At 53.3% G+C, this 18,797-nt stretch overlaps 2 protein-coding genes across 2 annotated transcripts; one reads left to right on the plus strand and one right to left on the minus strand.

Moving 5' to 3' along the window:
• Window positions 1–1,783: 1,783 nt before the first annotated feature.
• Window positions 1,784–9,871, minus strand: PLOD3 (procollagen-lysine,2-oxoglutarate 5-dioxygenase 3). The gene is made up of 19 exons (XM_066382318.1): window positions 9,230–9,871; window positions 8,773–8,864; window positions 8,497–8,633; window positions 8,226–8,389; window positions 7,970–8,082; window positions 7,369–7,432; window positions 6,794–6,891; window positions 6,452–6,553; window positions 6,154–6,279; window positions 5,857–5,978; window positions 5,471–5,575; window positions 5,233–5,358; window positions 4,806–4,947; window positions 4,609–4,722; window positions 4,051–4,119; window positions 3,518–3,622; window positions 2,864–3,010; window positions 2,571–2,696; window positions 1,784–2,227 (listed from the first exon to the last, which is right to left on the minus strand). The coding sequence occupies exons 1-19, from the start codon at window positions 9,408–9,410 to the stop codon at window positions 2,072–2,074; spliced, it is 2,289 nt and encodes a 762-aa protein (XP_066238415.1). The 5' UTR covers window positions 9,411–9,871; the 3' UTR covers window positions 1,784–2,071.
• A 468-nt stretch (window positions 9,872–10,339) lies between these two features.
• ZNHIT1 (zinc finger HIT-type containing 1) lies at window positions 10,340–18,258 on the plus strand. The gene is made up of 5 exons (XM_066382319.1): window positions 10,340–10,497; window positions 16,917–17,087; window positions 17,541–17,620; window positions 17,749–17,918; window positions 18,013–18,258. Exons 1-5 carry the CDS (start codon window positions 10,476–10,478, stop codon window positions 18,032–18,034), a joined length of 465 nt encoding a protein of 154 aa, XP_066238416.1. The 5' UTR covers window positions 10,340–10,475; the 3' UTR covers window positions 18,035–18,258.
• Window positions 18,259–18,797: the final 539 nt, after the last annotated feature.

Raw genomic sequence — 18,797 nt, forward strand, 5'->3', positions numbered from 1 at the left:
ACAGTGGCCAGGACATGGAAACAACCAAAAAGCCCATCAATAGATGACTGGATAAAGAAGATGTGGCACATATACACTATGGAATACTACTCAGCCATAAGAAATGATGACATCGGAACATTTACAGCAAAATGGTGGGATCTTGATAACATGATACGAAGAGAAATAAGTAAATCAGAAAAAACCAGGAACTGTATTATTCCATACGTAGGTGGGACATAATAGTGAAACTAAGAGACATTGATAAGAGTATGGTGGTTACAGGGGGGAGGGGGGAATGGGAGAGGGAAAGGGGGTGGGGAGGGGCACAAAGAAAACAAGATAGAAGGTGACAGAGGACAATCTGACTTTGGGTGGTGGGTATGCAACATAATTGAACGACAAGATAACCTGGACTTGTTATCTTTGAATATATGTATCCTGATTTATTGATGTCACCCCATTAAAAAAATAAAATAAAAAAAAAAAAAAAAAAAAAAAGTCTAGCCAGAGATGCCTGACCTGTGGTGGCGCAGTGGATAAAGCGTCGACCAGGAAATGCTGAGGTTGCTGGTTCAAAACCCTGGGCTTGCCTGGTCAAGGCACATATGGGAGTTGATGCTTCCTGCTCCCCCCCCCCCCGCCTTCTCCCCCCACTTTCTAAAATGAATAAGTAAAAAAATAAGAAATTAAAAAAAAAAAAAGTCTAGCCTGAGAGATGCTCAGTCCACATAGCAAGGTGACCCATCCACTCAGGTGACCTGCCTTGCCCCCCAGGAAGGAAGGCTTCATGGGGGAGTTTTTCTGGGAGTCTGGGAAGGAGGCAGGGATAAAGTATGAATGGCAAGTGAGGTGTAGAAGGCAGAAAATGTCCTGGGACAGGTGAACAGGCCTGTTTAGTTTTTAAAAGGTTTCTACAAGGGAACAGTTGGGAGATAAATTCAGGAAGATAGGTTGGTCCAAGGCTGGTAGAGATCAACCTGAAGAGACATGGCTGGCTGTCCTCAGGGTTCCTGGGTGGAGGGGTCTGACAAGGGCTTGTTGGGCCCCCAGAGGCTGGAAGCAAGACCTGCTCTCCGTTCTCTTTCCCATGGCTGCTTCACTGTCCTCTCCCAGGAAGCCTTCCTTGGAATGGCCCACCAGGGCTTTCCCTTTCCTGATCCCCCCAACTAAAAGTTCGGGTCCCAGCAGCGACAGGAAGGCTCCTGCCTGCCTTTCCTCATAGTATACATGCCTCCAGGGAGTCTTCTCTGAGCACTGTCCCTGGAGCCCAGCTCGGGGGTGTGCTACCTCACTCTTCATGTAAAGGAGAAGAGGCCATCAGTGATGAGAGAATCAGGGAAAAGAGTGCAGGGGCTGGGTGGGGGGTGGCTTTCAACTGAGCCTGATGGTGAAGTCCTTTTCGTTTGGCCCTTTGAAGGCACCGTCCCAGCTCAGGCAATACAGGGCAGTGAGAAGCCGGATCCAGGGAAGCTCCTAGGTGCCACACATTCTGATTCTTCCTTTTCCTCTTCTCTGTCCTTTTTTTATTTTTAAACTTTATTCATTTTAGAGAGAGAGTAGAGAGAGAGAGAGAAAAGGTGGGGAGGAGCAGGAAGCATCAACTCCCATATGTGCCTCTACCAGGCAAGCCCGGGGTTTCAAACCGGCAACCTCAGCGTTCCAGGTTGACAACACTTTATCCACTGCACCACCACAGGTCAGGCTCTCTGTCCTTTTTATCTGGAGTAACTTTGGTCTCTCCCTACTCTGGGTGTCAGGAGGGGTACAGAGTCAATAGGTAGATAAAAGACAATAAATAGACTCAAGAATTACAAATGCTCCTTTATTAGGAGTGAGGCGAAGAAACAATAAGTTATCACACAGGGAACCCCCCAGAAGCTCTCCCCAGGAACCCCTGGGGGCTGAGAAGCAGGACAAGGGGGCTCCAGGAGCTTCCCGAGAGGGCTGTGTGTGGGGGGGAGTGAGGTGAGACATTCAGTCCCAGACACACCAAACGTACTCAGTAAGCGAGCAGCCAGACAGGCCCCCTCCAAGGAGTGGGGCACAAGAAGGCACGATGGCAGGAGAGGTTTGACAGAGTGGCTGAATGTCAAGGGTCAACAAAGGACACCATGATGTAGCGAGTGCCCCTCGTGGTGGGCAGTCCCTCATGGTAGTGGGTGAGACGGCCAGGGTGCAAGAGCCCCCAGCCCTTCCGTGGGGCCGAGACCACACAGTCATAGCGTAGGAAGCGGCAGCCACCTCCCTGGGAAGGGGACAGAAGGGGAGAGTGAGCAGACATAGGATTGGAGGCAGAGATACAAAACCATGAGAGGCAGACCAGAGGTATAGGGGTGGGGGGATGCAGGGGGGTTGGGGTGTCAGCTGACAGGAAGACACAGGAGGGAGGGCAAGGCAGCCAGACTAGAAGCAATCCAGGAAAGGAAACCAGCAAAGTAAGAGGGAAATGTGCAGAGAGCAGGCTGGGGGCAGGGAGGGCGCCTGAGGGCCATGTGCAGGGTTGTAAGGGGTGGACTCGGTCCCAGTGGAAGAGTGTGTGTGTAGGGGCCCTGGCAATGCCCTGGAGTAGGAAGGCATTAGGGGCTCACCTCGTAATCCACACCCTTGCGGTTGAGAGCAACGTTGAGAGTAAAGGTGGAAGAATCGTGATGTGGCCGCAAAGAGGGCTGTTCATCTGGCCGGTAGCGGACCACAAAGTTCATCACTGCCCGGGTCTATGGGGACATGAAAAAGGGCTGGAGGGATGACCCTCAGGTCCAGGGGCTCTTCTAAGGAGGTGACAGCCCCTGTGTCCAGGGAGTGGGAGTGGCCACAGGGTCAAAAAGACTCTGCCCCACCCCACCCCGGTGCTGCCCCAGTGGCGGCAGGAGCAGCAGCCCACCTTGGTGTGGTAGCCTGGGAACAGGCTCTCGGTCATGGGCCCCACGTACGTCCTCAGCAGCTGCAGCCACTGGTCCTCATAGCCCACCTGCTTCATGTGGATGTCCACCGTGGGCACATTCTCATAGCCTCCAGCCAGTCTTGAGTCCTGTGGACAGTGGGCACCAAGCCCCTGACAGCAGTGCCAGCCTCTCCCCTCAGCTTATTCCTGGGACTTAAAGCCTGTGTTCCCTTGTCTGAAACAGCCTCAACCACTTCTCAGCTTGACTCACACTTATTGTCCTTGTAGTCTCAGCTAAGATGCCACCTGTTCTGTGAAGCACCTTGGTCCCCCCACATCTGGGTCAAAGGCCCCCCCTGTGACTCCCACTGTACCTAGGCTGCCGCCGCCACTGACAGCCACAGGGGAGAGGGCCGAGTTCGGCCTGTGCAACTCATCAGTGCACCTGTGCCACCTCGGTCAGTGGCTGGCATCTAGGACCCGCCCAGTAAGGATTTCTTGAATGAATAAGTAAATGAGTAAATGAATGCATTTGTGACCCTTGTGGGCCCCCTCTCTGTGTCCACTCTCATGATACTATTTCCCCTTCATCAGACCCAGAGCACCTTACTCCGGGAAGGGGCCCTCCTTTTTCCCTGCCCCAGCCCCTCTCACCTCATGCCGGCCTCCTGACCACTGACCATAGTGCTCCATTTCCTCCACCAGCTCATCACACATTTGCTCTGACAGCAGAGGGAACCAGTACACATCTGGGCATGGCTGAGGGCGGGGCAGGGGAAGAACAGGGCTGGGTTGAGAGAAGAGAAGCTAGGAGAAGGGGGATCTGAGCATGGAGATGGGCCCTGGCAAGGGCTCGGCCAGAGAGGCTCGGCCAGAGACAGCATGAGCAGCACTGAGAACACAGCACAATGGCAGGAGAGCCCCGGGTCCCCAGATTCTAGGACAGTGCTTTTCAAACTTTACAAAAATGTCATTTTTCCTATACCATATACCCACTGGACAAAGAGGCTCGCTGACTAATGCTAGGGTGGGGACTGAAAACCTATCTGACCAGACTTGGCCTTCATCTTGCTCCTGCAGAAAACCCTAAGGCATGTGGGGAAGTCAGGTTAGAAACCATCAATACAGGGAGTGGACTCAAGGCGTGATGGCCATCAGGGCAGTCAGGGATCCTGAGTGGGGCTCACCTGTTCCACGAGTCCATCCCCTTCAAGGGCCCGGCTATAGTTCTCATGAATATACTGCTCCTTCCAGTCCTGGGGAGGGAATGGGGGAGTACACCTTGATGTGTGTCCTCTTTCTTTTCTTTCTTTTTTTTTTTTTAGTGAGCGTGCGAGAGAATTTGTTGTGGCACTTTACTTGTTCATTGATTGCTTTCTCCTATGTGCCTTGATTGGGGTCACAAGGGGGCTCCAGCTGAACCAGTGACCCCTTGCTCAAGCCAGTGACCTTGAGCTTTAAGCCAGCAACCTTTGGGCTCAAGCCATGAGCCCGTGCCCAAGCCAGCAACCTCGGTGTTTCAAACCTGGGTCCTCAGCATCCCAGGTTGACACTATCCACTGTGCTACCACCTGGTCAGGCAATGTGTGTCCTCTTTACTTCATCTGATCCCACCCAGGAAGCCCCAGCACCTGGACGGCCCCTGCCTGGGCAGTAGCACGTCCTGCAAGGGTGTGTGTACCCATGTGCATCCACTTATACTGCAGGGCATTCACATTCTTTGAGTGAGGGGCCCCCCTACTTACCAGGGGGTTGTCAAAGATCTGCCAGAGGTCAGGATACAGGTGGTCTGTGTCATAACGGGAAGTGGCCAGGAGGCGGCCAAATTCATGTTGATTGCTGAGGTGGAGGAAGATGCCCTGGAGTGGGTACAGGTTGTGAGCAGGAGACACAAGGTGGCTGCCTCCCGCACCCCAGCACTGGGTCCTACTGCCCTGCTCACCTTCTCCCGCAGGCTCTTACAGAAGGCCATGTCTGGGTCAGTGTCGCTGCCCGAGAACACCTCCCTCTGGGGTAGCTCTGTCCTTAGGGTCTCCCCTCGGATCAAATATGCCTGGGAAATGTAGGGCACATTCCACACGCCCCTGGAAGTACCCACACTAGGGTCAGCTAGGTGAGCGGCCCCACAGTTCTGCCCAGGTCAGCCTGAGAGCCTCTTCCCTCAGGGCACCCCGCCCTCTGTGCTGGGAGGCCCTTTCACTTCCTCTGTTAAGCACTGCTAGTCACAACCCTTTCATACCCTGCTCCAAGTCACTTCCTATCCTACAACCACACCAGGTCCCTGAGACTGAGGCCTTGGAAGTGGGCGTGGGCATCTGTTCATGCCCAGGTGGGAGGTGGAGAGGGGCTGCAGCCCTGGCAGGACTCACACTCGCTTTCGCTGCACCAACTCCACGTAGTCCTCAGAGCGTGCGTAGTACTCATCGGGGCTCAGGGCTCCCCAGAAGTTGGACCACAGCTTCCCATGGCGGGACAGCATGGGTGCTATGACCTTCCTATGAATAGATGGAGGTGAAGACTGGGCAGAGATGAGCCCCATGCCCAGGGAAGGAGATGGGAGATCCCTGGGGATGACTTGGGGCCCTCTGGCTGAGCCAGGCAAGCAACCTGTTATCTTCAATGAGGCTGCGCAGGACCTGCTGGTTGGTGATGACGGCATCAGCATCCAGGCTGAAGTAGAATTCACACTTGAGGTCCTGCCGACACTTATCCCTGGAGGTGATAGACCAACAGAGAAGCTGAAACTGAAGTATGTGGGCAGAGGAGACTGCAGAGTGAGTGAAACTCTCCCTCACTCAGAACCCCCAGATTGTCCAGTCTGTGAGAGGGGCAAGGGAGAGACAGCATATATGGTGGCAGGGAGGGCAGGACTGTGGAGGTCATGGAGAAGCTGGATGGTGGACAGACAGGGAAGGGTGGTGCAATGGGTGGCAGCCTCACCATCTCCCACTCCCTTCAACCCCAATGATCCTCCCTGCCCAGGTCTCACTCACATGGCCATGTCTCTGGCCTCGCCTGGGGTCAGGGCCTCCTCTGGCCCGACCAGCTTCACAGCTGAGAAGTGGTCCTGGAGCTGGGGCCAGAAGTCTGCAATGTGGGGCTCATGGTACACCTCCTGGAGATGGAAGTGAGTGGGGAAGGGTACTGAGAGGGCAGAAAAGATGGCATCTGAGGGATGAAATAGGGGATGTGGTGAGTGAACAGGGCTAGGAGGCAATCTGGGTGGAGGGTGGAAGTTCTGATCAGGGCAGGTCCCCAGAGAGGGCCCACACTCTGCCAGGGTGTCTCACATTGTTATGTAGGAAGAGGGTGATCCTATCAGGGGGATAGTCCAGGAGCGTCAGCCGTTGCAGGAAGCGGGGCAGGAACGGGGTAGGTTGTTCCACAAACACAGCCAGAAGCACCCGGGGGGGAGGCTAGAAGATATTTATAACGGGGCTCAGAGGAATGCCCAGCACCCTCGCCTGGCCTATCCGCCACAACCCGGCCAGGTGTGGGGGTTCCCAGGAGCTCTGCCCTCCACAGCCGCCCAGCATGCTCTCCCTGCACCCCCTGCTTTAGTTGCTCTCCTGCCCTACCCCTCCTCACCTGCCCCCCCGGGAGTATCCTCCGGTCCCGGTCACAGAACCCACAGCCTCCCCCAGGAGTCCAGCCATTGGGGACATAGTTTCCCAGGTAATTCAGCTGGAGCTGTTGTGAGAGACAAGGGGAAAGGCTGAGGCAGAGGAATCCAGCACTGCAGAGGAGGAATGTCAGGTAGACGGACAGGAACAAGGAAGGAGGGGGAGCAGTGGGCACTTAAAACCTCTCCCAAAACCTCTGCTCCTGGGGCTGGGAGGACTTTACTGCTCATAAGGGCTGTAGGTACCCAGGGGCTGGGGCCAGGTATGGGGCAGGGGCTGGGGCTGAGGGTAAGAGCCATTGGGGCACCTTAGTGGGACCGTTCCCATGCACCACAACAGGAAGTGTGTCATAGGCCACATTCCGTATACGCACACGATTCCGATCAAACTTTAAAACCACCTCATCTAGGAAAGAAAGGCGAAGATTTAGACTCCCTTTCTCTTGAAGGCGCCAAGCAGCAGGTACTTCTAAATATGGGGGAATCCAGTTTCTCTGATGCCACCCTGGGGAGCTCCTCCACTTACTACTGGTGTGACCTGGGAAAGTCATCAGCCCCACAGAGAGGCAGTTTCCTCATCTGTAACAGGTAGATGACCACAGACCCCAGTTCTCCTTTGTAAGATTGTTGTGTTAATGAAATTACAGAAGTAAAGCCCCTAATCCAGGGCTTTGGCACATAGTATGCTCCATAGATGTCAGGATGGCCACTGCTTTTACTGCTGTTAGCACCGTGCAACTCCATCTAATCAGCCATTCAGATATTTGATAAAGTTAACATAAAGGTGAGTTGTAGATCACTTTAATTCTACCAGGATCCCCTGCCTAGTTCAGGATCCCCTGCAGCCTCTCTTATCTCTCTTTCTGAATGCCTTTCTCCTTACCTAAAGCCCCGTTGAGATTCTGAAAGATCCGAGATTTATGATCCAGATTAAGGCTGAGTTTCTCCTGGATGGCAAAAGATGGAGCAGTTAGTTCAAGAAGGGGTAGGACAGCCTGACCAGGCGGTGGCGCAGTGGATAGAGCGTCGGACTGGGATGCGGAAGGACCCAGGTTCGAGACCCCGGGGTTGCCAGCTTGAGCGTGGGCTAATCTGGCTTGAGCAAAGCTCACCAGCTTGGACCCAAGGTCGCTGACTCAAGCAAGGGGTTACTCGGTCTGCTGAAGGCCCACGGTCAAGGCACATATGAGAAAGTAATCAATGAACAACTAAGGTGTCGCAACGAAAAACTGATGGTTGATGCTTCTCATCTCTCTCCGTTCCTGTCTGTCTGTCCCTATCTATCCCTCTCTCTGACTCTCTCTCTGTTCCTGTAAAAAATAAATAAAATTAAAAAAAAAAAAAAAAGAAGGGGTAGGACATCATTTCTCACTCTTCTCTTTACATCTTCTCCAAAGTCCCTTTATCATTTCTCTCCCATTCAGACCAAGACCTGCCACCCCCATAGAGCTGCAGGTGGTCACCCCTCTTCTTTCCCTCCTTACCCTCAGTCCTGGGTCCAAGTAGAGTCGAGTGTAGAACAGCTGATCGTCATCGTCATCCTTGTACTTCCACTGGCGGACAACTTGGTGGATGGTGGGGGCGAAGCCAATGAATCCTGCAGGGGGAAGGAAAGTGGGGACTTCAAGACTCCCTGAGTCCCATTAGCCTGTCCCCACTCCCTCTCTGGCCCCCAGGCACCTGGAACACTCCATACCCCATCACTCTTGGCCCCTCTGCCTCGGGTACTTTGCCACTCACCACCAGAGTTGAGGAAGCGCTTCCCCGTGCCCACCTCAGGGTACTGCTCGGCCAGCCCCCACTCAGGCCAGCAGAAGCTCTCTGCAGAGAACAGCAGGCGGCTGCCACTCTGGACGAACTTCTTCAGCAGCTCTGGGGGGCTGCCAGCCAAAATCACATCATAGCTAGCAAGGAAGGGGAGGATGAACAGGACAGCCACTAGGAATCTCAGTATCCTCGCCCCCTTCCTCTTGTTTGCCCTATCCCTTTCTCCCTATCCCCAGCTCCTTACCTGTCCACAAACATGATGACCATATCCTCCTGGTCTGCATATTTCTCCATTTCCTTCTTTAACCACCTGACCTTCTGTCCTCCACCAACTGTTCGGGCCACATCACCCCCTCGCCACTCCTCTCCCAGGCCCAGGGTCTGTGGGGGAGATCACCATGCCAGGGAGGGAATCAGCAGGCCAGGCTCACCGTGGGGCCCCAGGCATCCAGCTCTCAGCCCACTCCTCCAGCTGAAAACCCTCCCACCTCCTTAGCAGCTATGAGGGCACTCTTCTCACCCGCACTGTGTAGTTGAAGAACTTAGCTGATCGCAGGAAACGCTGGTATCCTTCCGTCTCGGCTGTGGCCACGGTGATCACCAGCAACTTCTCTGTCACCAGTCGGGAATTTGGCATTCGGGACCCACTCACCCAGCTCACTGCCCCATGTGCTCCACTCACCTCAGGTCCCCTTCCCCTCCCTCTAACTCTGCTAATGTCCCTTAATTCTTTTTCCCTCTTAAAATATTCCCCCAGAAAACCTTCGACCCCAGTGAGAGTAGTATGGGAGTGACACCAAGGAATTTGGGGTCAATTAGCACCGGGAGGCTGGAAACCTCAGTTCAGGGTCGGGAGTGAACTGTTGCACCCCAAGGAGCACGCTGGGCGAGAGAGGCCGGCCCCCAACCCTTCTCCAAAGCCCGGGCCGGCAGACACATCAGCCCTGATCTCAGTCGGCTTTTCCTGGGGGTTTCACCTGGGTTGACAGGGTTGCCGCCCCGGGGACGGTCGGAGGTCGAAGCTGCAGGAAGCGGCGGCAGCAGCTGCAGCAGTAGCAGCAGGAGCCGGAGTCCCTCGCCCCAGGAGGCCATCGCCGGGAGCTGGCTGAGACCGCACACAGGTCCGCAACCGGTTCCGGCTGCGCGCCAGGATCCCATCTATCGAGAGGGGGGCTCTAGGCAGGCGACCCGGGCTCTGTGCGGCCCACCGCGAGAAGGAGCAGGGCTGGGGCTCCGCCCTGGAAAAAAGGCGTAGCCAGAGGTTACAGAAAACTCCAGATGCCGGCGTCCCAGACAAGGCGAGGATTGTCCTTGGACGCGGGCGCGCAAGCTGCGCAAAGCGAGCGGAGGGGCCGCTGGGCCACGAGGCGAAAGAGGGGCCGGGGTTCGGGCCGGCGATCACGAGCTGAGGACTTGGGTCAGAGACAGCCCGGCCCACCGTTCGCTAGACACACGAGGAAACTGAAACCCGGAGAGGGGAAGTGACTCCTTGCGGATCCGACGAGACGCGGAGGCGGGTCTTTGCCACAGCCCTGCCCCCGGCGGCGGGACAGAAGACTGGAAAGCGAGGCTGTAGAGGCGAGTGGAGTGGAGGCGAGTAGAGGAGCGAGCGGAAGGGAGAGAGAAGGCCGAGGAGTCTGGAGCCCGGGTGTGTGTGTGTGTGTGTGTGTGTGTGTGTGTGTAGTGTGGAGAAGTGTGTGTGTGTGTGTGTGTGTGTGTGTGTAGTGTGGAGAAGTGTGTGTGTGTGTGTGTGTAGTGTGGAGAAGTGTGTGTGTGTGTGTGTGTGTGTGTGTGTAGTGTGGAGAAGTGTGTGTGTGTGTGTGTGTGTGTGTGTGTGTAGTGTGGAGAAGTGTGTGTGTGTGTGTGTGTGTGTGTGTGTGTGAAGTGTGGAGAAGATCCAGGGGCTGTCTTTATAATGCCATCTAAAGAAAGACCAAAGGAAAATGATGTTTCTCGAAATAACACTGGCACCACATCTTTAAAACGACACATTTCAGGGGTCCCACAGAACACAAAACTACACTGACGCCGGAGATACTTTTGCCCCTATAAAATATGGTAGAAAGCTTGCTTGTTTCCAAGGGAATATCACGTAATTAAAGCAATTCAATTACTTGGCGCACGCGCAGAAGCACACGCCACCGGAAGTGATGATACTCTTACCAAAACGGAGGGTTTTGCACGCGTGCGCAATAGGCTCTTCCGTCAGCTGTGTGTTTGGAAATGGTGGAAAAGAAAACTTCGGGTATGTGAGTCCCGGGGGTTAGCTCCCTTCCTCCTCTCAAATCCGAACCTAGCCTAAGATTTCCTCACCCAATTATTAGTCTCAAATCTTTTCCTCGGCCTTCGAGTCCTGGCATCAGGGCAGCCCCCATACCATTCACGTTTTATTGATGCCTGCTTCAATGCCGCCTGATGCCAGGCGCTGGGGATGGAGAACAGTAAAAAAGATCTTTATCTTCTTAGAACTGGCTTTTTTGGAGGAGGACGGATAGGCAGACCCACCATTGTATTTCATACGTGCTGTGGCAGAGGGATGCACAGTGCCTGGGCGCATGGAGGCGTGGCACCCAATCCAGCTTCTGTAAACGATGGAGACCCTGAAGGCTTGGAGGGGAAGAGACCGCTGAGTCTTGAAACTTGAGTTAGGTTTCCCAAGGTACTGCTGCGCGGGGACTCATTCCTAGCCGCGGGAACCTCATTTGCAAAGGAAAAAAAGCAAGAAAAAAGCAAGTAGCGCCCTGGCTGGATGGCTAGTTGGCTAGAGCATTGTCCGGAAACAGAGGTTGCGGGTTGGATCTCCGGTCAGAGCACGCACAGGAACAGATCGATGTCCCTGTGTGTGTCTCCCTTCCTCTCTCACTAAAATCTATAAATAAATGTCAAAATAAAAAAGAAAGAAAGAAAGCAAGTCGCTTAGGAAGCCAAGTTCACTGTTCGGAGCTTGGGGGAGGGATAGTAAAAGAGGCTGGAGGGCTACGGAAAGGCACACTTGAAAGGCATTACAGTATATACACTGCCGAAGAATCTGAATTCTGAGGCACTGGAGAGCCATCAGGGGTTTTAAGCCAGGAGGAGTAACCGAGACAGATTTATCTTTTAGATAGGCAGTTCTGGCTTTGGTACTGGAGATGGATTGGCGGGACTAGAGCAGCACTGTCCAGTAGAACTTTCTGGGATGATGGGGATGTTCTTTTTTAAAAAAACTATTTTTGAGGGAGAGAAGGATATTGATTTGTTGTTCCACCAATTTATGCATTCATTGATTGATTCTTGTATGTACCCTGACCAGGGATAGAACCTATAACCTTGGCATGTAAGGACAATGATCTAACTAAATGAGCTACCCGGCCAGGGTGGGAATGTTCTTAATCAGCACTGTTGGACATGTCAGCCACTAGCTACATGTGGCTATTGAGCAATTGAAATGTGGCTAGTGCAATCCAGGAACTGAATTTAAAATTTTAATTCATCTTAATCTACATTTAAATTTAAATAACCACATGTGACCAGTGGCTACTTTATATTGTATTTATATTTATATATGCTTTATATAGGAGTTTATATTGCATAGCACAGGTTTAGAGGCTGAAAGGCCAGTTAGGAAGTCATTGAATAGTCCAGATAAAAATAAATGAGGGTCAGAACACCTTCAGATTGACTTGTAATAAATCCAGTCATGTCACCCCTTTCTTAAAACCACTCACTGGGGCCCTGGCCGGTTGGCTCAGCAGTAGAGTGTAGGCCTGGCGTGCGGGGGACCGGGGTTCTATTCCCGGCCAGGGCACATAGGAGAAGCGCCCATTTGCTTCTCCACCCCCCCCCCTCCTTCCTCTCTGTCTCTCTCTTCCCCTCCCGTAGCCAAGGCTCCATTGGAGCAAAGGTGGCCCGGGTGCTGGGGATGGCTCCTTGGCCTCTGCCCCAGGCGCTAGAGTGGCTCTGGTCGCGGCAGAGCGACGCCCCGGAGGGGCAGAGCATCGCCCCCTGGTGGGCAGACCTTCGCCCCTGGTGGGCGTGCCGGGTGGATCCCAGTCAGGCACATGCGGGAGTCTGTCTGACTGTCTCTCCCCATTTCCAGCTTCAGAAAAATACAAAAAAAACAAAAACAAAAAAAACCCACTCACTGGATTTATATCACCCTTGCCAAAAAATCTCCAAATCCAAATTCTTGTAGATAGTTAAAAGAAAGATTCTTTTTTTTAATTTAATTTAATTTAATTTTTTTTTATTTATTTATTTATTTTTTTTACAGAGACAGAGAGTCAGAGAGAAGGATAGACAGGGACAGACAGGAACAGAGAGATGAGAAGCATCAATCATTAGTTTTTTGTTGTGCATTGCAACACCTTAGTTGTTCATTGATTGCTTTCTCATATGTGCCTTGACCACGGGCCTTCAGCAGACCAAGTAACCTCTTGCTCGAGCCAGCAACCTTGGGTCCAAGCTGGTGAGCTTTTGCTCAAACCAGGTGAGCCCACACTCAAGCTGGCAACCTCGGGGTCTTGAACCTGGGTCTTCGGCATTCCAGTCCAATGCTCTATCCACTGCGCCACCGCCTGGTCAGGCAAAGGAAAGATTCTTAATGGTTTGCCTGACTTCATACCCTCTCCCCTCCTACGTACACACACTTTATATACCAGCCATACAGAATTTCGTTTATTTCATTCAAGGCACCACAGTCTCCCATCCAACCTTCTTTCATGCTAGTAACCAAGGCCTGCGACACCTCCCTCTACCCCAACCAGATTAACTTCTAGTCATCAGTCTGGACTTACTTTCCATTGGAAAATCTCCCTGATTACCCTAAAGCCAGGCTAGGTGTTTCACGTAAAAGTGCTCTGTAGCACTTTGTACTTCCCTATACTAGCAATACTATGCTTTACCATTCTTGTTTATCATTTGTATTCCCCAACAGACTATAGGCCCTGTTTGTATTCTTTTTTTTTTGATATTTTTCTGAAGTTGGAAACGGGGAGGTAGTCAGACAGACTCCCGCATGCGCCCGACTGGGATCCACCTGGCATGCCCACCAGGGTGCGATGCTCTGCCCATCTGGGGCATTGCTCTGTTGCAACCAGGGCCATTCTAGCGCCTGAGGCAGAGGCCACAGAGCCATCCTCAGCGCCCGGGCCAACTTTGCTCCAATGGAGCCTTGGCTGCGGGAGGGGAAGAGAGAGACAGAAAGGAAGGAGAGGGGGAGGGGTGGAGAAGCAGATAGGCACTTCTCCTGTGTGCCCTGGCCGGGAATCAAACCCAGGACTCCTGCATGCCAGGCTGATGCTCTACCACTGAGCAAACCAGCCAGGGGTGGCCCTGTTTGTATTCTAAGAACTAGGGCACAATCTGACACTTAGAAGGGAGGCAATATAGTGCAGTGATAAAGAGCATGTATTTTGTTGTTGGGCATTTTGGGGTTTGGATTTTGACCCAGCCACTTACTAGCTATGCAGACTTCAGTAATAAGCTGGAGATGATAATGATACCTGTCCAATAGGGTTGTTGTAAAGGTTAAAGCTTTCCATTTATACAGAGCTTAGTATAGTGCCTGACTCAGTATAGTGCTTTACTTAAGCCAGTAAGTGTTAGCCACTGGTACTGATGTTATTATTGTGGTTATAGGCACTCAATAAATATTCACTTAATGAATAAAGAGATATTTTGTGTAGAATTATCAGAACCTGGTGAACAGCTGATATGATAATGAAGAGAGGATGAAAATAACTCCTAGGTTTCTGATTTGGATGTCTATGTAGATGGTTCCATTCACTTACAGTGTACAGGAAGAGAAGCATACTTGGGTGGGAGGATTTTTTTTTTTTTGTTTGTTTGTATTTTTCTGAAGCTGGAAACAGGGAGAGACAGTCAGACTCCCGCATGCGCCTGACCAGGATCCACCAGGCACCCCACCAGGGGGCGATGCTCTGCCCCTCCGGGGCATCACTCCTTGCGACCAGAGCCACTCTAGCGCCTGGGGCAGAGGCCAAGGAGCCATCCCCAGCGCCCGGGCCATCTTTGCTCCAATGGAGCCTCGCTGTGGGAGGGGAAGAGAGAGACGGAGAGGAAGGAGAGGGGGAGGGGTGGAGAAGCAGATGGGTGCTTCTCCTGTGTGCCCTGGCCGGGAATCGAACCTGGGACTTCCGCACGCCAGGCCGACACTCTACCATTGAGCCAACCGGCCAGGGCAGGTGGGAGGATTTTTAATTTTGAGTTGCAGTGTCAATGGGGTCAGCGGGTAATTTCTGCTGAATAGTCAGTTTTGGAGCTCAAGAGAATGTTCTGGATTGAGAGAATCCCTTTTGGAGTCATTTGCTTATGGGTGAGAGAGCCCTGTGTTTGGATTAGAAATCTTAGGAAGAGTTTAGAGACTGAGAAAGAGAACAGGGACAACCATCTCCTTGGAGGCAGAGGTTGGAAGCAGAAGCGTAGAGCTGGGGAAGGGAAACCTGGAGTCATGTCAAAGAAGCAGGTAAAGGGACACTTTCCGCCTGAGGGAGATGGTCAACACAGTCTCGGAGTGTAGAGAACGTAAGTAAAATGCACCCTGGACTTGGCTTGAGGAGGTCACAAGTGTCCTGAGTGTGAGTGGTTCCCATGAAAAACCAGTTGGTTGCTTGGGGTTGAGGGACGGACAGGAAATGAGGAAGTGAAACATCACGTGGACCACTCTGTCAAGAAGAGTAGCTGTGAAGTTGGCTAGACATGAGAGTTTTGTAGGTTTTTCCATTGAAGGGAAAGTGCCAGTTGAGGAGGAGAGATTGAAGATGCAAGAGGGAGGGGAGAACTCAGCTGGAGGTGAAGGGTTGGGTTAAGCAGTGGGACTTGGGGGGGCGGGGGGGGGGCTGGGGGTTAAGCAGTGGGACTTGGTGGGGCCGGGGGGGGGCTGAGGGTTAAGCAGTGGGACTTGGTGGGGCGGGGGGGGGGGGGCTGGGGGTTAAGCAGTGGGACTTGGTGGGGCAGGGGGGGCTGGGGGTTAAGCAGTGGGATTTGGTGGGGCGGGGGGGCTGGGGGTTAAGCAGTGGGACTTGGTGGGGTGGGGGTCTGGGGTTAAGCAGTGGGACTTGGTGGGGCCGGGGGGGGGCTGGGGGTTAAGCAGTGGGACTTGGTGGGGCGGGGGAGCTGGGGGTTAAGCAGTGGGACTTGGTGGGGCAGGGGGGGCTGGGGGTTAAGCAGTGGGACTTGGTGGGGCGGGGGGGGGGCTGGGGGTTAAGCAGTGGGACTTGGTGGGGCCGGGGGGGGGGCTGGGGGTTAAGCAGTGGGACTTGGTGGGGCGGGGGGGCTGGGGGTTAAGCAGTGGGACTTGGTGGGGCCGGGGGGGGGCTGGGGGTTAAGCAGTGGGACTTGGTGGGGCCGGGGGGGGGGCTGGGGGTTAAGCAGTGGGACTTGGTGGGGCGGGGGGCTGGGGGTTAAGCAGTGGGACTTGGTGGGGCCGGGGGGCTGGGGGTTAAGCAGTGGGACTTGGTGGGGCGGGGGAGCTGGGGGTTAAGCAGTGGGACTTGGTGGGGCGGGGGGGCTGGGGGTTAAGCAGTGGGACTTGGTGGGGCGGGGGGGCTGGGCGTTAAGCAGTGGGACTTGGTGGGGTGGGGGGGCTGGGGTTAAGCAGTGGGACTTGGTGGGACGGGGGGGCTGGGTGCCCATGCAATTATAATTGAGGGTGGGCTGAAAGATGAGTGTCTCTACGTGTCAGTGGCCCATTTTCTTTGAGGTAGGAAATGAGATTGCTGAGCATGAAGGCCAAGTGCATTAAGGTCCCAGTGGAGCCTGGAAGCCCTGTGTGTACGTGTGTACAGTGGTCTCTGTCAGCATGGTTGTGTGATTCCTGCCAGCGGTGAGAGGTCTCCAGGAGACGTTTCATTCGTTGGGTCTGGGATTGGGAGGAGAGGCTAGGGCTGAAGGGATAGAAAACAGGCATGAGTGACTGAAGTAGCAGCCTTAGTTAGCTGGGAAGGAAACAAACCAGAGGGACTGATATACGGTCCCCCCTTATCTACAGGGGGAAAGCTCAGAGACCCCCAGTGGAGCCTGAAATCATGGACAGTACCAAACCCTCTACATACTATGTTTTTTCCTATATGTACATTTACTTTACAGCTTCTCTGTGACATATCTTTAGCATCACCACCCTTGTGCTTTGGAGCCATTATTAAGTAAAATAGGGGTTACATGAACAAAAGCACTGCAATACCCTGACAATTGATATGATAACTGAGATGGCTACGTAGTGGTTAACAGGCAGGTAATAGATACAGCCTGGACACTTGGACAGAGGGATGATTTGCCTCCCGGGTAGAATGGAGCGGTTTGGCACAAGATTTCATCACAGGCTCCTGTGATGAAAATTTCTTGGTGGCCCTGGATGTTGAAACTCTTGTGTGGTATTAGAGCTACCTATACCCACACCTACTCACACCAGTACACAATTTAAAACTTATCAATTGTTTATTTCAATTTCCACTTAATGTTTTCAGATCACTGTTGACGGCAGATAAGGGGGAGCTACTGTTTTGGTAGAAGATATAGGGGCCGAGGGCTTGGTGACTAGGATGAGATCAGAGAGATGTGGCTCCACACCCCATGGACATCATCCACACACTTCCCAAAGCCATGGTCACCCCAGCTTCTATGTTCTCTGTGCCTACCATAACTCTATGGCTCTGCGCCGTCTAGTTCGCTCCCAGGACCCTGGACAGCGGCGGGTGCTGGACAGGGCTGCCCGGCAGCGCCGCATCAACAGGCAGCTTGAGGCTTTGGAGAATGACAACTTCCAGGATGACCCCCACGCAGGACTCCCCCAGCTCGGCAAGAGACTGCCTCAGTTTGATGATGATGCAGACACTGGTGAGGAGGGTGGGGCTGGGAAGACAAGGCTGAAGGAAGGGGAAAGAGTCTGCCTGAGTTAGGGCTGTGGAAGGCTATCAGGCTGGGGGCAGATGACCCAGGAGCTCCTGTGACCCTGCCAGGGACTAGCTCCTGTGACTTTGAGCTAGTCACTCTCCCCATTCTGTGCCTAAGTTTCCTCTTGTGTATACAGAATAAAGAAGATAGAGCAGGTGCGCTCTGAGATCCCTTTCGAGCTCTGATATAGAGTCTTAGATTTCGGGAGTGTCGAGATGAAGGAAGACTGGAGTTAGAGAAGTTGGGAGAAGGGAGAGGGATGGTAGACAGAGGTCCATTAGAGCCCAGGTGAGTATGTAGCAGGGAATGGCCACGATGGCATTGGGAATGGTGGGGCGGAGAAGGATGGGGTTTTTCTTGGCATGTGCCAGGTAACTCATTGCCCTTGACCTCTAGGAAAGAAAAAGAAGAAAACTCGAGGTGACCATTTTAAACTTCGTTTCCGAAAAAACTTTCAGGCTTTACTGGAGGAGCAGGTAAGAGAGGAGCTGGCGAGGAGGAAGCCACAAGGAAGGGCTGGGCCCACTGAGATGCCTGTCCCCAGTGGATGTTTGCTATGTGGGTGGGCGGAGGCGTTATGGAGCCTGTCCCCTTGTATCTGCAGAACCTGAGTGTGGCTGAGGGCCCCAACTACCTGACGGCTTGTGCAGGACCCCCGTCTCGGCCCCAGCGCCCCTTCTGTGCTGTGTGCGGCTTCCCCTCCCCATACACCTGCGTCAGCTGTGGCGCCCGGTACTGCACTGTGCGCTGTCTGGGCACGCACCAGGAGACCAGGTTAGCGTAGCATGTCCCCGGGTCCACCCTGTCTTCCTCCTCCACCCCACAGCCTCCCAGACCCTCTCCTCATCCTGGGCTTCCTCTGCCGCAGGTGCCTGAAGTGGACTGTGTAAACCTGGGCGTCACTGGAGAGGAAGGACCTCCGTGCATCACCCTGGCCTTGGAGAGGACCTCACAAAGGAAGATTGCTCCCCTGGACCAAGAGAGGAGCTATTTGCTCACCCAACAAATCTCACATCTTATCCTCTAGGGAAGACCAGTCTTACTCCCAGGGATGCAGGAGGGAAGTGGGCCAGCCCTCAGGGTCTATCATAATAAAAGGTCTCGTGTGAGGTGGCGCCTGCCTTTTGGTCAAGATGGTGTTCTGAGGCATCTGTTTCTCCTACTCACTTCTGTCTTTTTCTCCTGTCGGGCACCCTTCCCACTGTCTCTCCCTCTACGTTTCTGACCGTGAAGGATTTTGTCCTATTCTCCTACTACTACCATGTCTTTGCATTTCTTGACTGCTTCTTTTGTCACTTGTTTTGTTATTGATTTAGTTCATTTGTTTTGGCTTTTTGTTTCTCTAGTTCCTCTGTCTTTTGTTTTTTCTTTTTCTTTCTTCCTTTTTTTAGAGAGAGAGAGGGACAGACAGGCAGGAAAGGAGAAAGATGAGAAGCATCAAATTATAGTTGTGGCACCTTAGTCATTCATTGATTTCTTCTCACACGTGCCTTGACTGGAGGGCTCCAGCTGAGCCAGTGACCCCTTGCTCAAGGAAGCAATCATGGGCTCAAGCCAGCGACCATGGGTCATGTCTATGATCCCATGCTCAAGCTGGCGACCCCACACTCAAGCTGGTGAGCCCACACTCAAGCTGGATGAGCCTGTGCTCAA

Source organism: Saccopteryx leptura, chromosome 4 (genome assembly GCF_036850995.1).
Source record: "Saccopteryx leptura isolate mSacLep1 chromosome 4, mSacLep1_pri_phased_curated, whole genome shotgun sequence".
Lineage (NCBI taxonomy): Eukaryota > Metazoa > Chordata > Mammalia > Chiroptera > Emballonuridae > Saccopteryx > Saccopteryx leptura.

Coding starts and splice junctions, on each gene's coding strand:
- PLOD3 (XM_066382318.1), bottom strand. CDS start 9,410: ATGGGATCCTGGCGCGCAGCCGGAACCGGTTGCGGACCTGTGTGCGGT. Junction 6,892..7,368: donor GAATCTCAACGGGGCTTTAG/GTAAGGAGAAAG, acceptor TTTCTTTCCTAG/ATGAGGTGGTTTTAAAGTTT. Junction 6,554..6,793: donor ATGGGAACGGTCCCACTAAG/GTGCCCCAATGG, acceptor CTCTCACAACAG/CTCCAGCTGAATTACCTGGG.
- ZNHIT1 (XM_066382319.1), top strand. CDS start 10,476: ATGGTGGAAAAGAAAACTTCGG. Junction 17,088..17,540: donor TGATGATGATGCAGACACTG/GTGAGGAGGGTG, acceptor CTTGACCTCTAG/GAAAGAAAAAGAAGAAAACT. Junction 17,621..17,748: donor AGGCTTTACTGGAGGAGCAG/GTAAGAGAGGAG, acceptor TTGTATCTGCAG/AACCTGAGTGTGGCTGAGGG.